A 23,738-nucleotide genomic window follows, 5' to 3' on the forward strand; every position below is an offset into this window, starting at 1 on the left:
GAACTCAATTTCTTAATTGGCCTCTTTAATTGAGCAGAGGGAGCTTTTAATGAGGCACACCTCTTCCCTGATTGTTAACAATATCAATGGTGGGTGGTGGGGGGGGGGGGGTGTGCTTTTCCTTCTGGTCAGTAGTTTTAATTTAAAAAAGAGAAATAGGTGCCTCTCAGAGAGGAAAAGGAGAGACAGAGAGGAGGATGGGAAGGAGGGAGGCTGTGAGAGCAGGTTCGCCCCTCACAGTGTTAGGTGGGTGTTTGCAGGGGTGCACTCTCCTGATGGCAAAAGCAAAGTCTTTATAGAAGGTCTTCTGGTGGGGGGAGAAGTCTTCAATTGGATTGCTGGAACCACCCAGACACAGTCCTCCACCAGATCTTAATGATTTTAATTAAGGGACTTCACCCAGGCAGCTCCAGCTGTCCCAGACCAGGTGATGGGGAGGGGTGTTTTTAGTGATGTGTGGGGCCTAGTTATCCACAAGAACCGAGACGATCAACCAGGGAAAGAAAGGCCCCAGATCGATTCACCTTGTAAATTCACCTCATTGTCTTGCACCTATTTTCTATGTTTCTATGTAACCCCACACACTTAAATACACCCCCCATGATGTTCTGGCCTTCTTAGTCTTCTTTCTTCCCCCCACCTACAAATTAAAGTCTTCTGGGACAGTGCACCAAAACACCCACCTGCGGATGTTGTGAATGGCTCATCGAAACATATAAACATAGAAACAGAGAAAATAGGTGCAGGAGTAGGCCATTCGGCCCTTCGAGCCTGCACCACCATTAAATAAGATCATGGCTGATCATTCACCTCAGTACCCCTTTCCTGCTTTCTCTCCATACCCCTTGATCCCTTTAGCCGTAAGGGCCATATGTAACTCACTCTTGAATATATCCAACGAACTGGCATCAACAAATCTCTGCAATAGAGAATTCCACAGGTTAACAACTCTCAGAGTGAAGAAATTTCTCCTCATTTCGGTCCTAAATGGCTTACCCCTTATTCTTAGACCGTGTCCCCAGTTCTGGACTTCACCAACATCGGGAAAACTCTTCCTGCACCTAACCTGTCCAGTCCCGTCAGAATTTTATGTTTCTGTTGTCTATCTGTAAAGCATGCACTCCCATGTTCCGCCACCAGGGAGCTCATCCCCTCAAGTCCCAAGAGATCCCAGCATCCCTTGGGAGCACTGTATATAAGCCGGCCCCAAGGCCTGTTCCTCACTTTAGAGTGTCTTAATAAAGACTGAGGTCACTGTTACTTTTACCTCCCTGTGTGCAGTCTCATCTGTGTTAGGAACACAATAACTGGCGACGAGTATAGAAATCCAACACAAAGATGCAGCAAACTGTGGGCATCCTGGAGAAGTTCTCGGAGGAGGAGGACTGGGAAGCCTATGTCAAACGGCTAGACCGGTACTTTGTAGCCAACGAGCTGGACGAAGAAGGAAGCACTGCAAAAAGGAGAGTGGTCCTCCTCACGGTCTGCGGGGCACCGACCTACAGCCTCATGAAAATTTCTGGCTCCGGTGAAACCCACAGATAAGTCATATGAAGAGCTGTGTACACTGGTTCGGGATCATCTTAACCCGAGGGAGAGCGTGCTGATGGCGAGGTATCGGTTCTACACGTGCCAGCGATCTGAAGGTCAGGAAGTGGCGAGCTATGTCACCGAGCTAAGGCGACTTGCAGGACAAAGTGAGTTTGATGGCTACCTGGAGCAAATGCTGAGAGACTTTTTTGTACTGGGCATTGGCCACGAGACCATCCTACGAAAACTTTTGACGTAGAGACACCGACCCTCAGCAAGGCCATTGCGATAGCACAGGCGTTTATGTCCACCAGTGATAACACCAAACAAATCACTCAGCACACAAGTGCTAACAATGTTCATAAATTAACTGGAACTGTGTTTGCGAGCAGAAATGTACAGGGCAGAAATCACGAGTCTGCAACTGCCAGCAGGCCTCAGGTGACCCAGATAACTCAGAGTCCGCAACAAAGGATGAGTGCAAGGCAATTCACACCTTGTTGGCGTTGTGGAGGCTTCCATTCAGCCTATTCATGCCGCTTCAAAGGATATGTATGCAAGAGCTGTGGAACAATGGGGCACCTCCAACGAGCTTGCAGACGAGTTGCAAGCTCTGCAAAACCTACTAACCACCACGTGGCAGAGGAAGATCGGTCCATGGTGGATCAAAGCAACTTCGAGCCTCAGAGAGAGGAGGCAGATGCTGAAGTACACGGGGTACACACATTTTCGACGAAATGTTCACCTATAATGCGAAATGTAAAATTGAATGGCTTATCCGTAGTCATGGAACTGGACACTGCCGCTAGCCAATCCATCATGAGTAAAAAGATGTTTGAGAGACTGTGGTGCAACAAGGCACTCAGACCAGCCCTGAGCCACATCCACACGAAACTGAGAACGTACACCAAAGATCTTATCACTGTCCTGGGCAGCGCCATGGTCAAGGTCACCTACGAGGTCACGGTGCACGAACTGCCACTCTGGATTGTCACGGGTGATGGCCCCACACTGCTTGGAAGGAGCTGGCTGGGCAAAATCCATTGGAACTGGGATGACATCTGAGCGCTATCACATGTCGATGAGGCCTCATGCACCCAGGTTCTTAACAAATTTCCTTCCCTTTTTGAGCCAGGCATTGGAAACTTTTCCGGGGCGAAGATGCAGATCCACTTGGTCCCAGAGACACAACCCATTTACCACAAGGCGCGAGCAGTATCACACATGATGAGGGAGAGAGTGGAAATCGAGCTGATCAGGCTGCAACGTGAGGGCATCATCTCCCCAGTGGAATTCAGCAAATGGGCCAGCCCGATTGTTCCAGTACTCAAAAGTGATGGCATGGTCAGGATTTGCGGCGATTATAAAGTAACTGTTAATCGTTTCTCGCTACAGGACCAATACCCGCTACCTATTTGCGACACTGGCAGGAAGCAAGATGTTCACCAAGCTCGACCTGACTTCGGCCGACATGACGCAGGAGCTGGAGGAGTCTTCGAAGGGCCTCACCTGCATCAACACGCACAGGGGACTGTTCATCCACAACAGATGCCCGTTTGGAACTCGGTCGGCTGCAGCGATCTTCCAGAGAAACATGGAGAGCCTACTCAAGTCGGTACCACACACAGTGGTTTTTCAGAACCACATATTGGTCATGGGTCGGGACACCGTCGAGTACCTACAAAACCTGGAGGAGGTCCTCCAGTGACTAGATTGCGTAGGGCTGCGGCTGAAGAGGTTGAAATGCGTCTTCATGGCAATAGAAGTGGACCTTTTGGGGAGAAAGATCGTGGCGGACGGCATTCAGCCCACAGACGCCAAGACAGAGGCTATCAGGAATGCACCCAGGTCACGGAACGTCATGGAGCTGCGGTCGTTCCTGGGATTCCTCAACTATTTTGGTAACTTCCTACCGGGGTTAAACATCCTCTTAGAGCCCCTACATGTGTTATTGCGCAAAGGTGAGAACTGGGAATGGGAAACAAAACAAGTAATTGCTTTTGAGAAAGCCAGAAACATTTTATGCTCCAGCAAGCTGCGTGTGTTATATAACCCGTATAAAAGACTTGTACTCGCATGTGATGCATCGTCGTACAGAATCGGGTGTGTATTACAACAAGCTAACGTTGCGGGGAAGTTGCAACCTGTCGCCTATGCCTCCAGGAGTTTGTCTAAGGCCGAGAGGGCCGAGAGCATGATTGAGAAAAAGGCATTAGCGTGTGTGTTCGGGGTAAAGAAAATACATCAGTACCTGTTTGGCCTCAAATTTGAGCTGGAAACCGATCACAAGCCCCTCATATTCCTGTTCGCTGAAAACAAGGGGAAAAATACTAATGCCTCAGCCCGCATACAAAGGTGGGCACGCGTGCTATCAGCGTATAACTATATCATCCGCCACAGGCCAGGCACCGAGAACTGTGCGGATGCTCTCAGTCGGCTACCATTGCCCATCACGGGGGTGGAAATGGCGCAGCCTGCAAACTTGTTGATGGTGGCGCACTTGTTGATGGTCATGGAAGCGTTCGAAAATGATAAATCACCTGTCACGCCTGCCACATTAGGACTTGGACCAGCCAAGGTCCTCTGCTGTCCCTAGTAAAAAACTGTGTACTGCATGGGAGCTGGGTCAGCATCCCTGTTGAAATGCAAGAGCTAATCAAGCCATTCCAGCGGCGAAAGGACGAGCTGTCCATTCAGGCAGACTGCCTGTTGTGGGGTAACCGTGTAGAGACATTCATCTCGGATCTCCACAGCACACACCTGGGTAAAGTAATGATGAAAGCGATAGCCAGATCCCACGTGTGGTGGCCTGGTATCGACTCTTAGAGTCCTGTGTATGGCAATGCAGCGTGTGTGCTCAGTTGAGCAATGCGCCCAGAGAGGCACCACTAAGTTTGTGGTCCTGGCCCTCCAGACCATGGTCGAGGATTCATGTCGACTATGCGGGCCCGTTTCTCGGTAAAATGTTCCCGGTGGTGGTGGATGCTTTTTCAAAATGAATTGAACGTGAAATAATGTTGGGAAGCACCGCTACCACCACCATTGAAAGCCTGAGGGCCATGTTTGCCAGCCACGGCCTGTCTGACATACTGGTCAGTGACAACGGGCCATGTTTCACCAGTGCCGAATTTAACGAATTCATGACCCGCAATGGGATCAAACATGTCACCTCGGCCCCGTTTAAGCCAGCCTCCAATGGGCAGGCAGAGCGGGCAGTACAAACAATCAAACAGAGCCTCAAACGAGTCACAGAAGGCTCACTCCAAACCCGCCTGTCCCGAATACTGCTCAGCTACCGCACGAGACTCCACTCGCTCACAGGGGTGCCCCCGGCTGAGCTACTCATGAAAAGGACACTTAAAACCAGACTCTCGCTGGTTCACCCCAACCTGCATGATCAGGTAGAGAGCAGGCGGCCACCGTGTCGTGGGAAATTGATCTGAATGACCCTGTGTATGTGCTAAACTATGGACATGGTCCCAAGTGGATCGCAGGCACGGTGATAGCTAAAGAACAGAGTTGGATGTTTGTAATCAAACTAGACAATGGACAAATTTGCAGAAAGCACCTGGACCAAATGAGGCTGCGGTTCACAGACTGCCCAAAAAAAAACACACAAAGAAAAGGGCATTGTAAATGTTGGTGTTTCCCCCAGATCGGGGGGCACGGTTTAATGTTTTTCTGTTTACTCCTAAAAGAGTTTCACAGACTGCCCTAAACAACCCACAGCAGACACCACCTTTTTCGAGCCCACAACACACACCCAAAGGATCAACGACACCACCCGTACCAGGAAATCGAACCCATCACGCCCAACAGCCCAGCAAGGCCAGGCTCACCCAGCAGCCCTGCAGGGCCAACAACACGCCAGCCCAGCGAGGGCACAGCCAACACACCAGAACAGACATTTGTACCGAGATGGTCCACCAGGGAAAGAAATACTCCCGACCGCCTCATCTTGTAAATAGTTTTCACTTTGACTTTGGTGGGGAGTGATGTTGTGTATCTGTAAAGTATGCACTCCCATGTTCCGCCACTAGGGAGTGCATCCCCTGAAGTCCCAAGAGATCCCAGCATCCCTTGGGAGCACTGTATATAAGCCGGCCCCTAAGGCCTGTTCCTCACTCTGGAGTGTCTTAACAAAGACTGAGGTCACTGCACTGTTACTTTAACCTCCCTGTGTGCAGTCTCATTTGTGTTAGGAACACAATACAGATAATATTCTGCCTTCGGTGTTTTTGCCACCAAAGTGGTTAACCTTACATTTATCCACATTATACTGCATCTGCCATGCATTTTCCCACTCACCTAACCTGTCCAAGTCACCCTGCAGCCTCTTAGCATCCTCCTCACAGCTCACACCGCCACCCAGCTTAGTGTCATCTGGAAACTTGGAGATATTACACTCAATTCCTTCATCAAAATCATTGATGTATATTGTAAATAGCTGGGGTCCCAGCACTGAGCCCTGCAGCACCCCACTAGTCACTGCCTGCCATTCTGAAAAGGACCCGGTTATCCTGGCTCTCTGCTTCCTGTCTGCCAAGCAGTTCTCTATCCATGTCAATACATTACCCCCAATACCATGTTCCTCCTTCAACACAGAAGATGGTGTTCTTAAGAATGGCAGCTTATTCTTCCCCTCTCTCAAACTCTGTGGCAGTAGTATTTGCAGTTCTTCTCCATCTCCTCTCTCAAGACAGCTTTGTTATACTTGTAGCAGGCCTCTCTGGTTGTTGCTATTGTAGCAAGGCAGCTTCTCTTCCTCCTCTTCTCACAGGGCCCTGGTCTCACAATACAACAGCTCCACAACTATTTTAAATTAAATTATAAATCAAGTGCTCCCTTATGAAAGGGGCACTAAAACCAACAAATTAAATATAAAACTTTTTAACAACAAATGGTGAATGGGGATCTTTCAACTATTTTGAGTTTAAATCAAGTACCCCCTTTTTTAAGAACATAAAAACATAAGAAATAGGAGTAGGAGTAGGCCATAAGCCCCCTCAAGCCTGCTCCGCCATTCAATAAGATCATGGCTGATCTGATCATGGACTCAGCTCCACTTCCCTGCCCGCTCCCCATAACCCCATATCCCCTTATCATTTAAGAAACTGTCTATTTCTTTCTTAAATTTATTTAATGTCCCAGCTTCCACAGCTCTCTGAGGCAGCGAATTCCACAGATTCACAACCCTCTGAGAGAAGAAATTTCTCCTCATCTCAGTTCTAAATGGGCAGCCCCTTATCCTAAGATCATGCCCTCTAGTTCTAGTCTCCCCCATCAGTGGAAACATCCTCTCTGCATCCACCTTGTCAAGCCCCCTCATAATCTTATACGTTTCTATAAGATCATCTCTCATTCTTCTGAATTCCAATGAGTAGAGGCCCAACCTGCTCAACCTTTCCTCATAAGTCAACCCCTTCATCCCCGGAATCAAGCTAGTGAACCTTCTCTGAACTGCCTCCAAAGCAAGTATATCCTTTCGTAAATATGGAAGCCAAAACTGCACGCAGTATTCCAGGTGTGGCCTCATCAATACCCTGTACAGCTGTAGCAAATCTTCCCTGCTTTTATACTCCATCCCCTTTGCAATAAAGGCCAAGATTCCATTGGCCTCCCTGATCACTTGCTGTACCTGCATACTATCCTTTTGTATTTCATGCACAAGTACCCCTAGATCTCGCTGTACTGCAGCACTTTGCAATCTTTCTCCATTTAAATAATAACTTGCTCTTTGATTTTTTTTCTGCCAAAGTGCATGACCTCACATTTTCCAACATTATGCTCCATCTGCCAAATTCTTGCCCACTCACTTAGCCTGTCTATGTCCTCCTGCAGCCTCTTTATGTCCTCCTCACATATTACCCTTCCTCCTATCTTTGTATCGTCAGCAAACTTGGTTACGTTACACTCAGTCCCCTCTTCCAAGTCGTTAATATAGATTGTAAATAGTTGGGGTCCCAGCACTGATCCCTGCGGCATCCCACTTGTTACTTATTGCCAACCAGAGAATGAACCATTTATCCCGACTCTCTGTTTTTTGTTTGGCACCCAATCTTCTATCCATGCTAATATATTACCCCCTTTAGTGATATCCTCCCAAAAGGAGGATGCTTATAGGATGCCTGGTGGCATTCAGTCTCAACTAGAGCCACCCTCACCAGCTTATCTTAAATAGGGATCTTTGAATGCCTTTGATATTTTTTTTAAATACTTGACCCCACCTCCCTTTTTGACCAGATTGGTTTCAGAGTGGTCGAAAGATGGCACCCCATAAATAAATAATGCAATTAGTGGATCTGTAATAAAGAGTGCTGATGACTGTTGTGAATATTCAGGGGAAAAGATAGCGTAGATAGAAACTATTTTCGCTGGTTAGAGAGTTTAGGACTAGGGGACATAGTCTAAAAATTAGACCAAGAGCTTTCAGGAGTGAAATTAGGACACACTTTTATACTCAAAGGGTGGTTGAAGTTGGCTGGCTCAGATACAATGGTAAGTACTGCAGGGAATCGAATACGGCTAGGGTGATCCCTGTTAAGTCCTTACACTCTACTGCAAATCAACACGAGGCACATACTGGAGACAAGGTCACTCTGTGACCTGTGCCTTTATTCACAGGACCAAGGAGACTAACCCTGCGTGGGACCTCCCTTTATATACCTGGATGACCAGGTGAGGAGTATCTCCCACAAGTTCACCCCCTGTGGTCAAGGTGTGCATTTCTTAAGTGTATATAGTGTACAGTGTTGTTACATGTCGGTTAGTTACATGAAGGTTACATACATAACATCACCTCCCCCTCCCTAACGTCTTTGGGTCAAAGATTGAGTCTTTCAGCCGGTCAACGCTCTCTCGTGGAACGCCGCAGTTGGGGCTCTGGTTGTTGAGCCTTGGCATCTTCTTTGTCACCTGTGGTGATTCCGGCTTGTCCGGGCTGGCCGCAGGGACTGTGCATGCTGCTGAGAGTTCTTGTTGCTTGTTCATTGGCTGCAGTGTGGGCAGCATCTCATGATTTTCCTCAGGTTGTTCAGTGTCCATGCTGAACCTTTTTTTTTACTTGGTCCTGATGCTTGCGGCATATCTCTGCATTGTTAAGTCTGACCACAATGACCCTATTCCCCTCTTTACCAATTACAGTACCCTCAAGCCACTTGGGCCCCAAAGCGTGATTAAGAACAAATACAGGGTCAGCGATTTCTATACATCTCGATCCATTTTGAGTACGCGTCAACAACAATGAGGAACATTTTCCCCATGAACAGGCCCACGTAGTCTACGTGAATACGTGACCATGGCTTGGTGGGTCAGGGCCACGGGCTGAGTGGGGCCTTCCTGGGGGCATTGCCCAGCTGGGCACACGTCGTGCACCTGCGAACACAGTGTTCCAGGTCTGCATCAATTCCAGGCCACTATACATGTGACTGGGCAATGTCCTTCATTAGCACAATGCCTGGGTTCTCGCTATGACGTTCCCTGATGAATGATTCCCTTCCCTTCTGGGGCATGACTACCTGGCTGCCCCATAGTAGGCAGTCGGCTTGGATGGAGAGTTCATCCATCTGTCTGTGAAACGGTCTGACCTCTTCAGGGCATGCTCCGTGTGCGGGCGCCCAATCCCCAGTAAAGACTCATTTCTTAATCAAGGATAGGAGGGGATCTCTGTTTGTCCAGGTTTTGATCTGGTGGGCTGTGATGGGGGAGCCTGTGCTGTCGAAAGCATCGACAGCCATGACCATCTCAGCGCTTTGCTCCACTGCCCCCTCAGTGGTGGCCAGTGGAAATCTGCTGAGCGCGTCAGCGCAATTTTCGGTGCCTGGCCAGTGCTGTATGGTGTAGTCATACGCAGCCAGTGTGAGAGCCCATCGCTGTATGCGAGCTGACGCATTGGCATTGACAGCTTTGCTGTCGGACAACAGGGATGTTAACGGCTTGTGGTCCGTTTCTAACTCGAACCTTCTGCCAAAAAGGTACTGGTGCATCTTTTTCACCCTGTCGACACATGCGAGTGCTTCCTTTTCAATCATCCCATCCTCGTTGCCAAATGTTAAGTCCTTACACTCTACTGCAAATCAACACGAGGCACAAACTGGAGACAAGGTCACTCTGTGACCTGTACCTTTATTCACAGGACCAAGGAGACTGACCCTGCGTGGGACCTCCCTTTATATACCTGGATGACCAGGTGAGGAGTGTCTCCCACAAGTTCACCCCCTGTGGTCAAGGTGTGCTTTTCTTAGGTGTATACAGTGTACAGTGTTGTTACATGAAGGTTACAGTTACATGAAGGTTACATACATGACAATCTCTTGGATTAGTTTTGATCGCCTGGATGGGTCAGAGAGGAATTTTCCCAGATTTTTTTTCTCCAATTGGCCTAGGTTTTTATCTGGTTTTTGCCTCTCCCAGGAGATCAGATAGCTCCGGTTGGGGTGGAGTGTAGAATGTTTCGGTGCAAGGGGTGTCGCAGTTGTGTGGGGCGGACTGGTTGGGCTGGGTACGCTTTTACCTTTCCGCCACTGTTCATAGGTCAGGGCTGCCGACCGAGGGCCTGTGGCTCTTTGTCGGCCGGCGGGACACGATGGGCCAAAATGCCGTCCTTCTGCGCTGTTGATTTCTATGTTTCTAAGTTTGGAACTCTCTTCTATCAATGACAATTGATGCTCGATCAATTGCTAATTTTAAATCGGAGATCGATACATTTTTGTTCACTAAAGATAGTAAGAGATAAGGGGCAAATGTGGGTATGTGTAGTTAGGTCGCAGATCAGCCATGATCTTATTGAATGGTGGAACAGGCTCGAGGGCCTCAAGGGCCGACTCCTGTTCCTATGTTCCAATGAATGGGCTGGAGTCTGGCCAGCACGGAAGCAATCTGGGTTGACGCTGAGCCTGCCCCTTTAAGAGCTGCAGTGTCAGATGAGCGGTCACGTGACAGCGTACTTTCCACAGTGAGGCGGCTGCGTTTGTTCTCAGGTGAGCTTCGTGTCTCTGAGTCGGTTTGTTTTTAAAATTGGAGCAGCCTCGCGGATGCTGAAGCCGGGAGCTCGAGCTCCGGGCTGACCCAGGGAGCGGGAGGTAGAATATTGAGGACGTTGCCGCTGCCCGCTCTCGTTGCGACTGGGCCCGGCTGTCGGACTGCCCCCGTCAGACTGTGTGCTTCTCTCTCCACTTCTCATTAACCATACGGCGGCGGCGAGCGGCCCCCCGCTGTCCGCACCAGTCTGGCCCGGTGCCTGCTGGCCCCCCGCCCCCCCCTCTCCCGAGTCCTCGCTCCTCTCAACCTGCTCAAACCCGCCGTCTGTTGATCTGAAATGTCTGGCGGTGTTTTGACAACAATGCTGCCCGATTTCTGACACCCAGGTGGGGGCGCGGAGCCGTCCCTGAAGGTCACCAGTGTGTTTTTTTTTTAATTCTCTGAAGGAAGGTTGATTGCATCCTGCACGGGGAATTATCCCAGTGACACACACACCAGGACCGCTCCGGGATTTCCTGCCATCCGCCAACAAGGTAATTTCAACTGTAGGATCGGGTAAAATTTTAATTGGCCATTTTCAGCCTGCCTTCACAACTATAATATATCATTCCAAGTACCCTTTTCAGAGCTCTGATATCCTTGTAATGCGGGTGCTCAGAATTACACAGTATTTCAACTGTGGCCTAGCCCAGTGTTGTCCAATGCACTAGCCACATGTGGCTTATTGTGAATTCAGATGTGATCAATTGCATTTTTGATAAATAGGCACTGTTAATTGGGCCTGTGATTTCGAGACTCTGATTGGCACAGTGTATGCTTGTGTTCTTTAACCTTTTTTGTGCATTTGTTTATAAAATGGTGAGATGAAAAGCAGTGTTTGTTAATTGTGTGTATGTGTTACTTCCTTGGTTACTGATTTATTATTGGTTATCTGCTAAAATAGTGTCTATATTGACGAATAAAAGATTTTGGCATTATGGAAACACCAGCAAGATTGTATGGCAAAGGGAGCTGTCGTCATGGTCAGCTTGACGAATCAAAATAACCAGGCCAAAAGAAGAAAGCAAGCCCAACCAATAATGAGCAGCTCCAATAGGGCATGTCATGGCAAAGGGCAAGCAGCATCCAACCATGTTCTAGATGGAGAGCAGCGGTGGGTCAGACACGTCTTGTACGAATCAACATTCCCAGAAATCAAAGTACCACTTGCTGGACAAAAATGTAGAAGCTACATTAAGACTTGTGCTTTATAAATGCATGCCAGAATTCCAAACTTTGATGAAAGAAAGACTGGAAAGTTTTGTACTGAATAGTCAAGGACAGTAGTGTTCAGTGTATAGAATCTGCTTTGGTAGAACCAATTTAGCAATACACAGCTTCATGAAATACCTGCCAACTGTGTAGACTTTATCCCAAAGCACCCTGATAAGTAAATATGCACATTGTGAAGAACATTTACCCATATTGTGTGTAGGGCATTTTCTACTAAAATGGTGTTGCTGTAGCCATACCTGTGGCCATTCAGTGATTTCTGCTGGGCAACACTGACCTCACCAGTGTCTTGCACAAATTCAACATAATTTCCTTTTTTATATTCGATACCAATATGCTATTGGGGAAAAACTTCATTTTATGTTTAGCACATATTTGTGTGATACTCCTAATTTGTTTTTCTGACAATGCCACCAGTTCTTTTCACTAGCGTTGAAAGCCTTTAAATCTATAATTGTACTGCTGGATGCCTTTATAGTTAAAATTGGCATATGAAAGATTCACCTGCTTAACATTACTGAAAATCTAGTGGCATTACTTGGAAGGGGCCTCAGTAAAAGTTGAGATTGACTTTTCTTCCCCAATAGTAAATTTTATTTCAATTTAAATGTATTTGTAAATGCTGTTTCTGTTGGACAAAGCTCTTGTAATTTCTGAGATCCAAAATAGATACTTTTATGTGCTGGTATTCCATTCAATTAACCTCTTTCTAATTTGAAATTTAAATTTAAACATTTTGCAGAAGTTGAGCATAGTATTGGTGAAGTTTGGCAGATTTAAAAAAAAAAACACCCTTTTGTAAAGCATTATTAAAATGGCTCCTTATGACTATGTACTATTATGGTTACAGTATAGTTGACAGTAATCTACACTAGCATAAATTATACTTTGTGTAATATTGTTATCTGTAAATAGGACTAAGTGTGAACAAATTTGAGTAGAAAATGTTTTTCCTAATTTGAAATGTTCGTGTTTAAAAACCAGTGTATAAATTAGAGGTGCAGAAATCACACCCAATATGTGGTTTAATGGCAAAATTAAAACTGTGGATAAGTTGTACCTTCAGTTTTGGAAGATATAAAAGCATGCACATAGAAATTTACAGCGCAGGAGGAGGCCATTGTTGGCCAGCGTGGACACGATGGGTCGAAAAGAGCCGCGCAGCCCTAAAGGTTACATATAAACCTAAGAGCAACCAGTCTGCCTCATAGAAACATAGAAAATAGGTGCAGGAGTAGGCCATTCGGCCCTTTTAGCCTGCACTGCCATTCAATGCGTTCATAGCTGAACATGCAACTTCAGTACCCCATTCCTACTTTCTTGCCATACCCCTTGATCCCCCTAGTAGTAAGGACTTCATCTAACTCCTTTTTGAATATATTTAGTGAATTGGCCTCAACAACTTTGAGGTAGAGAATTCCACAGGTTCACCACTCTCTGGGTGAAGAAGTTTCTCCTCATCTCGGTCCTAAATGGCTTACCCCTTATCCTTAGACTGTGACCCCTGGTTCTGGACTTCCCCAGCATTGGGGACATTCTTCCTGCATCTAACCTGTCTGAACCCATCAGAATTTTAAACGTTTCTGAGGTCCTTTCTCATTCTCAGTTGATCCAGTCTTTCTTGATGGGTCAGTCCTGCCACCCTGGGAATCAGTCTGGTGAACCTTTGCTGCACTCCCTCAATAGCAAGAATGTCCTTCCTCAAGTTAGGAGACCAAAACTGTGCACAATACTCCAGGTGTGGCCTCACCAAGGCCCTGTACAACTGTAGCAACACATCCCTGCCCCTCTCTCTATGAAGGCCAACATGCCATTTGCTTTCTTAACCGCCTGCTGTACCTGCATGCCAGTCTTCAATGACTGATGTACCATGACACCCAGGTCTCGTTGCACCTCCCCTTTTCCTAATCTGTCACCATTCAGATAATAGTCTGTCTCTCTGTTTTTACCACCAAAGTGGATAACCTCACATTTATCCACATTATACTTCATCTGCCATGCATTTGCCCACTCACCTAACCTATCCAAGTCACTGCAGCCTCATAGCATCCTCCTTGCAGCTCACACTGCCACCCAACTTAGTGTCATTTGCAAATTTGGAGATACTACATTTAATCCCTTGGTCTAAATCATTAATGTACAGTGTAAACAGCTGGGGCCCCAGCACAGAACCTTGCGGTATCCCACTAGTCACTGCCTGCCATTCTGAAAAGTACCCATTTACTCCTACTCTTTGCTTCCTATCTGACAACCAGTTCTCAATCCATGTCAGCACGCTACCCCCAATCCCGTGTGCTTTAACTTTGCACTTTAATCTCTTGTGTGGGACCTTGTCGAAAGCCTTCTGAAAGTCCAAATATACCACATCAACTGGTTGTCCCTTGTCCACTCTACTGGAAATATCCTCAAAAAATTCCAGAAGATTTGTCAAACATGGTTTCCCTTTCACAAATCCATGCTGACTTGGACCTATCATGTCACCTCTTTCCAAATGCACTGCTGTGACATCCTTAATAATTGATTCCATCATTTTACCCACTACTGAGGTCAGGCTGACCGGTCTATAATTCCCTGTTTTCTCTCTCCCTCCTTTTTTTAAAAAGTGGGGTTACATTGGCTACCCTCCACTCGATAGGAACAGATCCAGAATCAATGGAATGTTGGAAAATGACTGTCAACTGTGACACCCCTTATACTGAAAACATCTACACTTCACTCCAACCGGAGCCATGTGACCTCCCGGGAGAGGCAAAAACCAGATTAAAAAAACCCAGGCCAATTTAGGGAGAAAAATCTGGGAAAATTCTCCTCCGATCAAAACTAATCCAGGAGATCACCCTGGCTGTATTCTATTCCCTGCAGTACTTACCATTATATCTGTGCCGTCCAACAAAAGGTCATCCAGTCTAATCCCAATTACCAGCTCTAGATCTGTAACCCTGCAGGTTCCAGCACTTCAAGTGCCCATCCAACCATCTCTTAAAAGTGGTGAGTGTTTCTGCATCCACCACTCTTCCAGGCAGCGAGTTCCAAATCCCCACAACCCTCTGTGTAAAGAAGCCCCCACCCCCTCAAATCCCCTCTAAACCTTCCACCAACCACCTTAAAACTATGCCCCCTCGTAATAGTTGGCAGTGGACCCAATTGCAATGGACCCTTACTATGTCCAGGCCCCTCAATATTTTGTACACCTCAGAGATCTCTTCTCAACCTTCTCTGTTCCAATGAGAACAAACCCAAATTATCCAATCTGTCCTCATAACTAAGATTCTCCATTCCCAGCAGCATCCTAGTAAATCTCCTCTGCACTAGAGGGTGCAATCACATCCTTCCTATAATACGGCGACTAGAACTGCATGCCTAACCAAAGTATTATACAATTTAAGCATAACCTCCCTGCTCTTGTATTCTGTGCCTCGGCCAATAAAGGCAAGCATTCTGTATGCTGCCTTATCCACCTGCCTGCTACTTTGCGTTCTGTGGGCAAGCATTCTGAGTTCCCTTTGTTCATCTACACTATTAAGTGGCCTACCACTTAATGTGTATACCCTTTCCTTATTAACCCTCACACTTCTCTGAATTAAATTCCATTTGCCACTGCTCTGGTCACCTGACCAGTAGATTGATATCCTCTTGCAGCCCATGATTTTCCTCTTATTAACCACACAGCCAATTTTAGTGTTGTCTGCAAACTTCTTAATCATACTCCCTATATTCAAATCTAAATTGTTGATGTATACCACAAAAAGAAAGGGTCCCAGTACTAAGTCCTGTGGAACCCCACTGGAAACATCCTTCCAGTCACAAACATCCATCAATCATTAGGTCAGGTGAGTGGGCAAATGCATGGCAGATACAGTATAATGTGGTTAAATGTGAGGTTATCCACTTTGGTGGCAAAAACAGGAAGACAGAATATTATCTGAATGGTGACAGATTAGGAAAAGGGGAGGTGCAACAAGACCTGGGTGTCATGGTACATCAGTCATTGAAGGTTGGCATGCAAGTACAGCAGGCAGTGAAGAAGGCAAATGGCATGTTGGCCTTCATAGCTAGGTGATTTGAGTATAGGAGCAGGGAGGTCTTGCTGCAGTTGTACAGAGCCTTGGTGAGGCCACATCTAGAATATTGTCTTCAGTTTTGGTCTCCTAATCTGAGGAAGGACGTTCTTACTATTGAGGGAGTGCAGTGAAGGTTCACCAGACTGATTCCTGAGATGGCAGGACTGCCATGAGGAGAGACTGGATCAACTGGGCTTGTATCCACTGGAATTTAGAAGAATGAGGGGATCTCCTAGAAACATATAAAATTCTGATGGGATTGGACAGGTTAGAGGCAGGAAGAATGTTCCTGTTGCTGGCAAGTTCCAGAATCAGGGGTCACAGTCTAAGAATAAGAGGTAAGCCATTTAGGACCGAGATGAGGAGAAACTTCTTCACTCAGAGTGGTTAACCTGCGGAATTCTCTATCGCAAAAAGTTGTTGAGGTCAGTTCGTTAGATATATTCAAAAGGGAGTTAGATAAAGGGATCAAGGGGTATGGAGAGAAAGCAGGAAAGGGGTACTGAGGTTGAATGATTAGCCATGATCTTATTGAATGGCGGTGCAGGCTCGAAGAGCCGAATGGCCTACTCCTGTACCTAATTTCTATGTTTCTATGTTTACCCTTTGCTTCCTACCTCCGAGCCAATTTTGGATCCAACTTGCTACTTTGCCCTGGATCCCATGGGCTTTAACCTTCATGACCAGTTTACCATGCAGGACCTTATCAAAAGCCTTGCTAAAGTCCATATATTCTTTATCGTACCCACTACCCTCATCGGCCCTCTTGGTTACCTCCTCCAAAAAAATTAAATCAGGTTAGTCAAACACAATCTTCCTTTAACAAATCTGTGTCGACTGTCCCTAATTAATCCTTGCCTATCCAAATGCAGATTTATCCTGTCTTTCAGAATTTTTTCCAATTTTTCCACCACTGCAGATTTAGCAGTCATAATTTGTCAATTTGATTTAGAGAAATAAAGTAATTGGTAAAATAGATTGTTTAGCTAACATCTGTCTAAACTCCAATAATGGAACATGGAGAACAAGTGAGCTTCCACCAATGACCACCTTTCCTGTTAAGCTATTGGAGTGCAGGATTATATGAAGTGGAGTAGGAAGAATCTTGGTTTTCAGTGCTAGGTCGACCCCTGTCGGTCCCGTTAATTGTTGTCTAGTTAATCAACAATGCCCTGTAGTATTCGAGGCCTACCTGGGCTTAGTGGATTACTAAGTCTGCCATGGATAGTTGACACTGTTCTAATCCTCCATCACCAGAAGTATTATTTTGGAGCCAACTTGACCTCCAAGAGACCCCACTTGCTGACACTAGAGGAAGGATAGTCACTGGTACGTATTAGACAATTGACAGTGCAGCTTTGAACCCTCACTGGGCAGAGCCGTGGATTTCAAAATTAATTGGGAATGTTTTTTTTAAATGAAAGATGCAACATATTATTTTGCAAGCTGATTCCAGTACATGTTGGAACGATGAGTGCTAATTAAATATTGGGTTAATAATATTTGTACTTTGTTAGCGGGTAGAATTGTCATTAGTGGGTGTATCACTTACTAGTGCAGTTGCGGGTTATTTTTCTGAAGTCCTAAGTGATTTGGAATGTTTAATAAAATTACTTTGAATCAATTATTGTAGCATACTGAACTACATCAAATAGGACATCTCAATGTCTTATGCCTCTTCTGGTTGCTATCTGTGGTCTTCAAATTAAAATTATTTAATAATGTTTTAAGTTTTCTTTGGCCTCTACAGTCCTGTCACTGCTGCTTGCCTTTTGCTGTGAATTTGAATTAAAGTATGAGCTGTCTTACCCATCCTCCTCCAGTGTAAGGGATTCTATTTTCCAGCCTATGGATTTATAGAAAGTTTTCATACATGTTGACCAGGATATTTTAAGTTTTCCCTCTTGCAGTGCACATCCATGTAATGAGATGGAGTAGGATGCAGTCCTGGGAGGACAGCGACCAGCACAATTGGCAACTTGTTGCTCTGCTGGATGGTAATCTGGAGAATCAAATTGCTCTTTTCGTGAAATTGTTAAATACTTCCTTTTAGTGAAACTGTGTTTTGTCTTTTAGACTATTTAGGTATTCAGTAAATAGCTTTGTGCAAGATGGACATCAGAGGTGCTGTGGATGCTGCTGTTCCTACTAATATTATTGCGGCAAAGGCTGCTGAAGTTCGAGCAAATAAGGTCAACTGGCAGTCTTACCTTCAGTGAGTATAACTAACTAACTAATTTAATTCTATTGATCCCAGCAATGTCCACCAAAAGGTGGCAGAATCTCCTGTTGTATCATTCCCCATCTCTCCCTGCCTCCTTTAAAACCTATGCATTTGACTTTTTTGTCTTCTGTCTAGTCCTGCTTGGCTCTACCCACACCCGTGAGAATTTTGACGTTAGACTTGTAATAAAAGTACAAATTATATTAAATATAAATATGCAGGCACTTCGGAGAAGGGGTTCAGTAAAATTCTACGAGGAAAGAAACTTTTGAGGACACAGCTATTCATTCATGTCCACTCCTTTTCGCATTGGACATTGCAAAGATTTAAGGCCACGATTTTTCATATTGGGTCGGGAGCGAGACTGGTGACTTTGGATGCGAGCTGGCACATCGCTCCTGGTTGCAACCCATTCTGTCCAAGTGATTTTACGTGACTGGGCTTGTTAAGCGCGTCCTTTGAGGTTCCCGGCCAATTAAAAGGAAGTGGGTCTGATTATGTCACTGGATGACACATCAGCCAGTTTCCTTAAAGGGACCATGCCCATATTAATTTTGACCGTGCTGTCAGTGTTCCACAGCATTGAGCTGCTGCACAAAGGTGCACGGCTGCACCCAGGCTCTCCCATGACTCCCTCCAGATGCTTATGGAGAGGGTCACAACATGCAGGGAGGTTCACATCCCTTCCAATGTGCAGAAGTGACCTCCCCAGGACAGCAATGCAGCCTTGTTATACAGGAGGACGCAAGCAGGGATGTCAGTGGGAGGACCTGGCTGCAGTGGAACAAATCTTTCAATGATCTGTGGATCACTAATCGTTACTGCAAAGCCACACTCCACTCATCCTGCTGTCCCACCATCACATTCCCATCACTCTGTCATCCCTACCCTATTCCTGCACTTCCTTACTCACTGACTTAGCTTGCACCTTCGCCCATCCCTATTTCTCTTTCTCTCCTCCTCCCCCCCCCCCCCCCCCCCCCCCCCCCACCCGCATCTCGCTACTAGCCACACCTCACACACTTTGTCCAATCATACTAACAGCACACAAGGGTAGGCACTTGGGTGTCATTGCCAATGTTCATGTAAAGTTTCTTGATATATTGTCAAGCATTGAAATCTTTATTTTCAACAGAAGATCCGTGTGTACCTTTTTGGAAGTGGCTTAGTGAGTTGCAATGATTGGTGAGACATAACGGTACACCCCCCAATGGTGGTTTGTGACAGGAATGGCTTGGGCATTGTAGGGGTGCTTTATAGTGTTGGTGTGAGGTGGTGCCAACCTGGCACATGTGGCAGCCAGGATTGTACAACATCAAGTTAAGTAAATCTGGCCATGGGTGAGGCCATCTGTGGCGGCCCGGACAGCAATGTGGTTGGGTGCTGATGTCCTGTGGCCTGAGCAAGGACAAGGACATCAGACGCATGGGAGCATCATCACCAGCAATTTCCCCTCAAGGTTGCACGCCATCTTGACTTGCAAATATATCGCCGTTCCTTCATCGTCACTGGACCAAAATCCTGGAACTCCCTCCATAACGGCACTGGGAGTACCTACACCACAAGGACTGCAGCGGTTCAAGAAGGCGACTTACCATCACCTTCTCGAGTAATTAAGGATGGGCAATAAAAGCTGGCCTTGCTAGCAACACCCACATCCCGAAGAGAAAAAAAAAAGCAATGCAGTATCAGGTGATTGTGGAGAAATGTGTTGTTGGTGTGCCTAGTGATGGTGTTGGGGTTGATCATGGTGGGATTCTGAGGACCACAGTGAAATTTTTTTTCAAGGGCATTGATGCTGCTGGAATAGATGCAGCTGAAGTTGATGACAGAAACAATTTGTCATTGGTGAAAGAGGTTGCTTCAAGGAGGTGACACTGGATAGCGAGTTCACTGCAAACACTTCAAACCCCCGTAAAGCTGAAAAATGTATTCCAAATCCTGAAGGTTCCAGCTTCTAGGATTGGAAACTGAACAGCTGTGAAATTGTAGCTTTTAAACCACTTTTGCAGCTGTCAAATATTCAAACCAATCCAGCGTTGTTGAGAACCTGACACACTTGCCTGACATGATCCCCAAGGGACGGGGACCTTGTTTTTTTTAAAAAAAAAACTTGGAAAAATCATTTGGACCTGGTAAAATGCTGATGAACTTTATGCAGCTTCTTAACTAGCACAATTGCCTACATGTCGCTTAGTGCTGGGTCTGACCGAGCCGGCACTTGAAAAATTCACAAGGAGGTGGGTTCAAAGCTGACTTCCGCCCCACTGTCAATCACGGCCATTTTGACAGCGGACCTGCCTCGAGTCGAACTCGCAGTGCCGGTCAGTTTCCAGCTTAAGTGTTTTTATATTTGCTTGAAGTATTCTTTCCAAAGTTATTTTGGTGATCCAACCTAAAGTATTTTGCATTTTTTTTTTTACTTTTGACACATGCAACCATTTAACCACTACGGGCATTTCATTTTTTTCCTCCATTGTAATAACCCCCCTCCCTTTTGTTCACCAGCAAAGGTCTTGGAAGCTTCTCATTTGTGGTTTACCAGGAGGCAAAAGTAGATGGATGTTTTTTTCATTTTATCCCATGGTACAGTTCTGTGGGGGGGGTGGGGGAAGGGAGAGAGGGAGGGAAAGTATTATTATTCTTCAGTTCTTTAAAACAAGATGAATTATTTTGTGTACCAAATAAGTGCACAAGACTTGGCGTAGTTGATTCCACTGTGTGCACTCACTCCACAAATGGCCTGTTTATAACTAATTTGTGAACTCTGGCACAATCCAGTTTGTAAATGATGGGTGTCAACACCAGCTTTTACAATGGCAGGTGGATTCTAGAAGATATGCAGTCATTGCTAATATGTCACATCTAATCAGTATAAAATGTCTCCCTGGTGTGTCCAAAAAGGAAGTTTTTTTTCACAGAAGTATTTTGAAAACTGAATTGAGAAAATATTGTCTTTTTTTTTTTCTCTCTTCCTTCCCTCCCTTTTCTCTACTTAGCTTAGCTTCGCACAAGTAGCCACACTCTGCTTGAATCCCTCCTACAGCAAGGAAAAAAAACTGCCTTCCTGGGCACTTTTTGCCACACTCATTGTAGTACTTATGGCTGTCCAGAACCTTTTCCTGCAGCTACCTCCTTGGGGGTTTAATACTCTAACCTCCATTGCATCCTTGATGTTTATTCAACTGATCTCCCACCTCTAGATGAATAATCAATCACTGCTCCTAAGGATAAGATGCTGAGCCAGAGATGTGGCTGAAAACCTGGTCAAAAAACTGGAGTTTGAGAAGGTTTTAAATGTGAAGAAAGTTGTGGCCAAGTGGTTTAGGAAAGGAATTTGAGAGTATGGCTGAGGCAGCTAAAGGCTTTGTCACACATGGTGGTGGGGAAGGAGGAGGAGGAGGGAAAGAGGAGGAGCAGAGTCCAAAAAAAGGCCACACTCCACACCAAAGAGTGCAGGAAGGATATAAGGCTAGAGGAGGTTGCAGAGGCAGTGTGTTAAGGCCATGGAGAGATTTGAAGATGATGATGATTCTCAGATTGGAGTACTAGGACCCAATGTAGGTTAGGGAGGATGGCAGGTATGGGACAAGCAAAGGGCAGCAAGTTGGTGTTAATGGAGGATGGAGGATAGGATGCTGGCATTGAAAAATCATAGAAATTGTATATAGAGATGCCAAAGATTTCAGTGATGCTGAATTGAGATAGAAGAGGAAGCAGTCAATGCATGCAAACATACAAAAAGAGAGTGAAAAAAGACAGTAAGTCCCATGGAGGCCCCCCCTCGCCACTAAAGCCATCCAGACAACTGTGAAACCACATGTACACACCATTCACCCACCCCTTAGCTACACAATCTCCTGGGAGAGGCAGAAAAAATACTATAGCCGAATCAGAAAAAACTCTTGGAAATTCCCCTGTGACTCCCAATGCAATCAAGTTCCAGAAGAACATGATGGCCTATAACTCATCACAACTAACTACCAACACATTTTATTTAAGGATGCATCTATCTGTACTAATAAAATGGCAGCCATTTCTCTGGTTGGCTTTACATTGTCACATGACCTATTGCTGATTGGTCCCCTTGGAGGATAAACCACACCCTGAAGTTTCTCAGGAATGTGTAAATGGAACTGCCCAGCCTAAGTTCTGACTGACTTTACAAATTGTTATTTGATCCATTCTGACTTCAGAAGCCAATGAGGATGGATCTCGAACAACCCAACAAAAGCCGCCAAAGTCCCTGACCCCAGCGCAAGTGCTGGCTCCCCAGCTGAAGTCCCCTATACCAGCGCAAGTGCATGACCTTATCCCCCCCCCCCCCCCGCCCCTCCCGCCATAGATGGGGCATTCGTGTGGTCACGGATTGTTAATAGGTTTATTGGGTATGAAGTGTATAGTGACAGTGTCGTGACTTCTGGATTTCATTCATTCCAATGATGTCTCTTGTGACATATGCACCGAGGTGAGTGTCTGCAAAGGTAGTTTGTGATCAAATGTAATACCGCTGTTTAAGAAAGGAGGGAGAGAAAACGGGGAACTATCGGTCAGTTAGCCTGACATCAAGGAAAATGCTTGAATCCATTATTAAGGAAGTGGTAACAGGGCACTTGGAAAATCATAATATGATTAGGCGGAGTCAACATTGATTTATCACAGGGAAATCGTATAACAAATTTTAGAATTTTTTTCAGGATGCAACTAGCAGGGTAGATAATGGGGAGCCAGTGGATGTAGTAGATTTGGATTTCCAAAAGGCTTTTGATGTGCTACATAAAAGGTTACTATGCAAGATAAGGGCTCATGGAGTTGGGGGTAATATATTAGCATGGATGGAGGATTGGTTAACAGACTGAAGGGATAAACTGGTCATTTTCAGGTTGGCAGTCTAACTAGTGGGGTCTTGCAAGGATTAGTGCTGAGACCTCAGCTATTTACAAATCCTATTATGATGTAGGTGAAGGGATCGAGTGCAATGTATCCAAGTTTGTAGATGATAGAAAGCTAGATGGGAAAGGAAGCTGAGAAGGACAAAAAAAGCCTGCAAAGGGATATAGACAGGTTAAGTGATTGGGCAATCAGGTGGCAGGTGTAGTATAATGTGGGGAAATGTGAGCTGCTTCACTTTGTAGGAAGGGAAGAAAAACAGAATATTTTTAAAACTGGTTTGAAACTGTTAAATGTTGGTGTTCAGAGAGATTTGTGTGTCCTCGTACAAGAAACACAAAGTTAGCATGCAGGTACAGCAAGCCATTAGGAAGCCAAATAGCCTTTTGGTCTTTATAGCAATGGGTTGGAGTAAAAGAGGTGAGGAAGTCTTAATTGTACAGGGCTTTGGTGACCCTACATCTGGAGTACTGTGCACAATTTTGGTCTCCTTATCTGAGGAAGGACATACTCGCCTTGGAGGTGTTGCAACAAAGGGTCACTAGATTGATTGCTGGGATGAGAGGATTCCCTCCTCCTGAGGAGAGATTGAGTAGATTGGGCTTATACTATCTGGAGTTTTGAACAATGGGCTCAAAATTGGCCCCTGCAGATTTTTGCCACACTCACTGGAGTTGCTCCACTTTTGTAGGGTGAAAAGGGTGCCGAAAAAATGTCTTCCGATTCTGGCTGCTGTGTTGCCTCCCGGGGCTTGGCATGGTGTGGCCTGTCGATTTTGGGGG

General features: G+C 45.8%; 1 protein-coding gene across 2 annotated transcripts in view; it reads left to right on the top strand.

Annotated features, from left to right (window-relative positions):
• The first annotated feature begins 10,452 nt into the window (after positions 1-10,452).
• Positions 10,453-23,738, top strand: part of atp6v1h (ATPase H+ transporting V1 subunit H) — a 145,541-nt gene continuing 132,255 nt past the window's right edge. The window contains exons 1-2 of one of the 2 annotated variants that reach the window (XM_070875768.1): positions 10,453-10,508; positions 17,919-18,057. In XM_070875768.1, coding sequence (XP_070731869.1) covers positions 17,954-18,057 — 104 coding nt within the window. In that variant the 5' untranslated portion in view covers positions 10,453-10,508; positions 17,919-17,953. Of the gene's footprint in view, positions 10,509-10,530; positions 11,043-17,918; positions 18,058-23,738 lie in introns of those variants that run through there. The other variant, XM_070875777.1, reaches the window with a different exon arrangement.

The sequence above is a fragment of the Pristiophorus japonicus genome, chromosome 1, assembly GCF_044704955.1.
Source record: "Pristiophorus japonicus isolate sPriJap1 chromosome 1, sPriJap1.hap1, whole genome shotgun sequence".
Classification (NCBI taxonomy): domain Eukaryota; kingdom Metazoa; phylum Chordata; class Chondrichthyes; family Pristiophoridae; genus Pristiophorus; species Pristiophorus japonicus.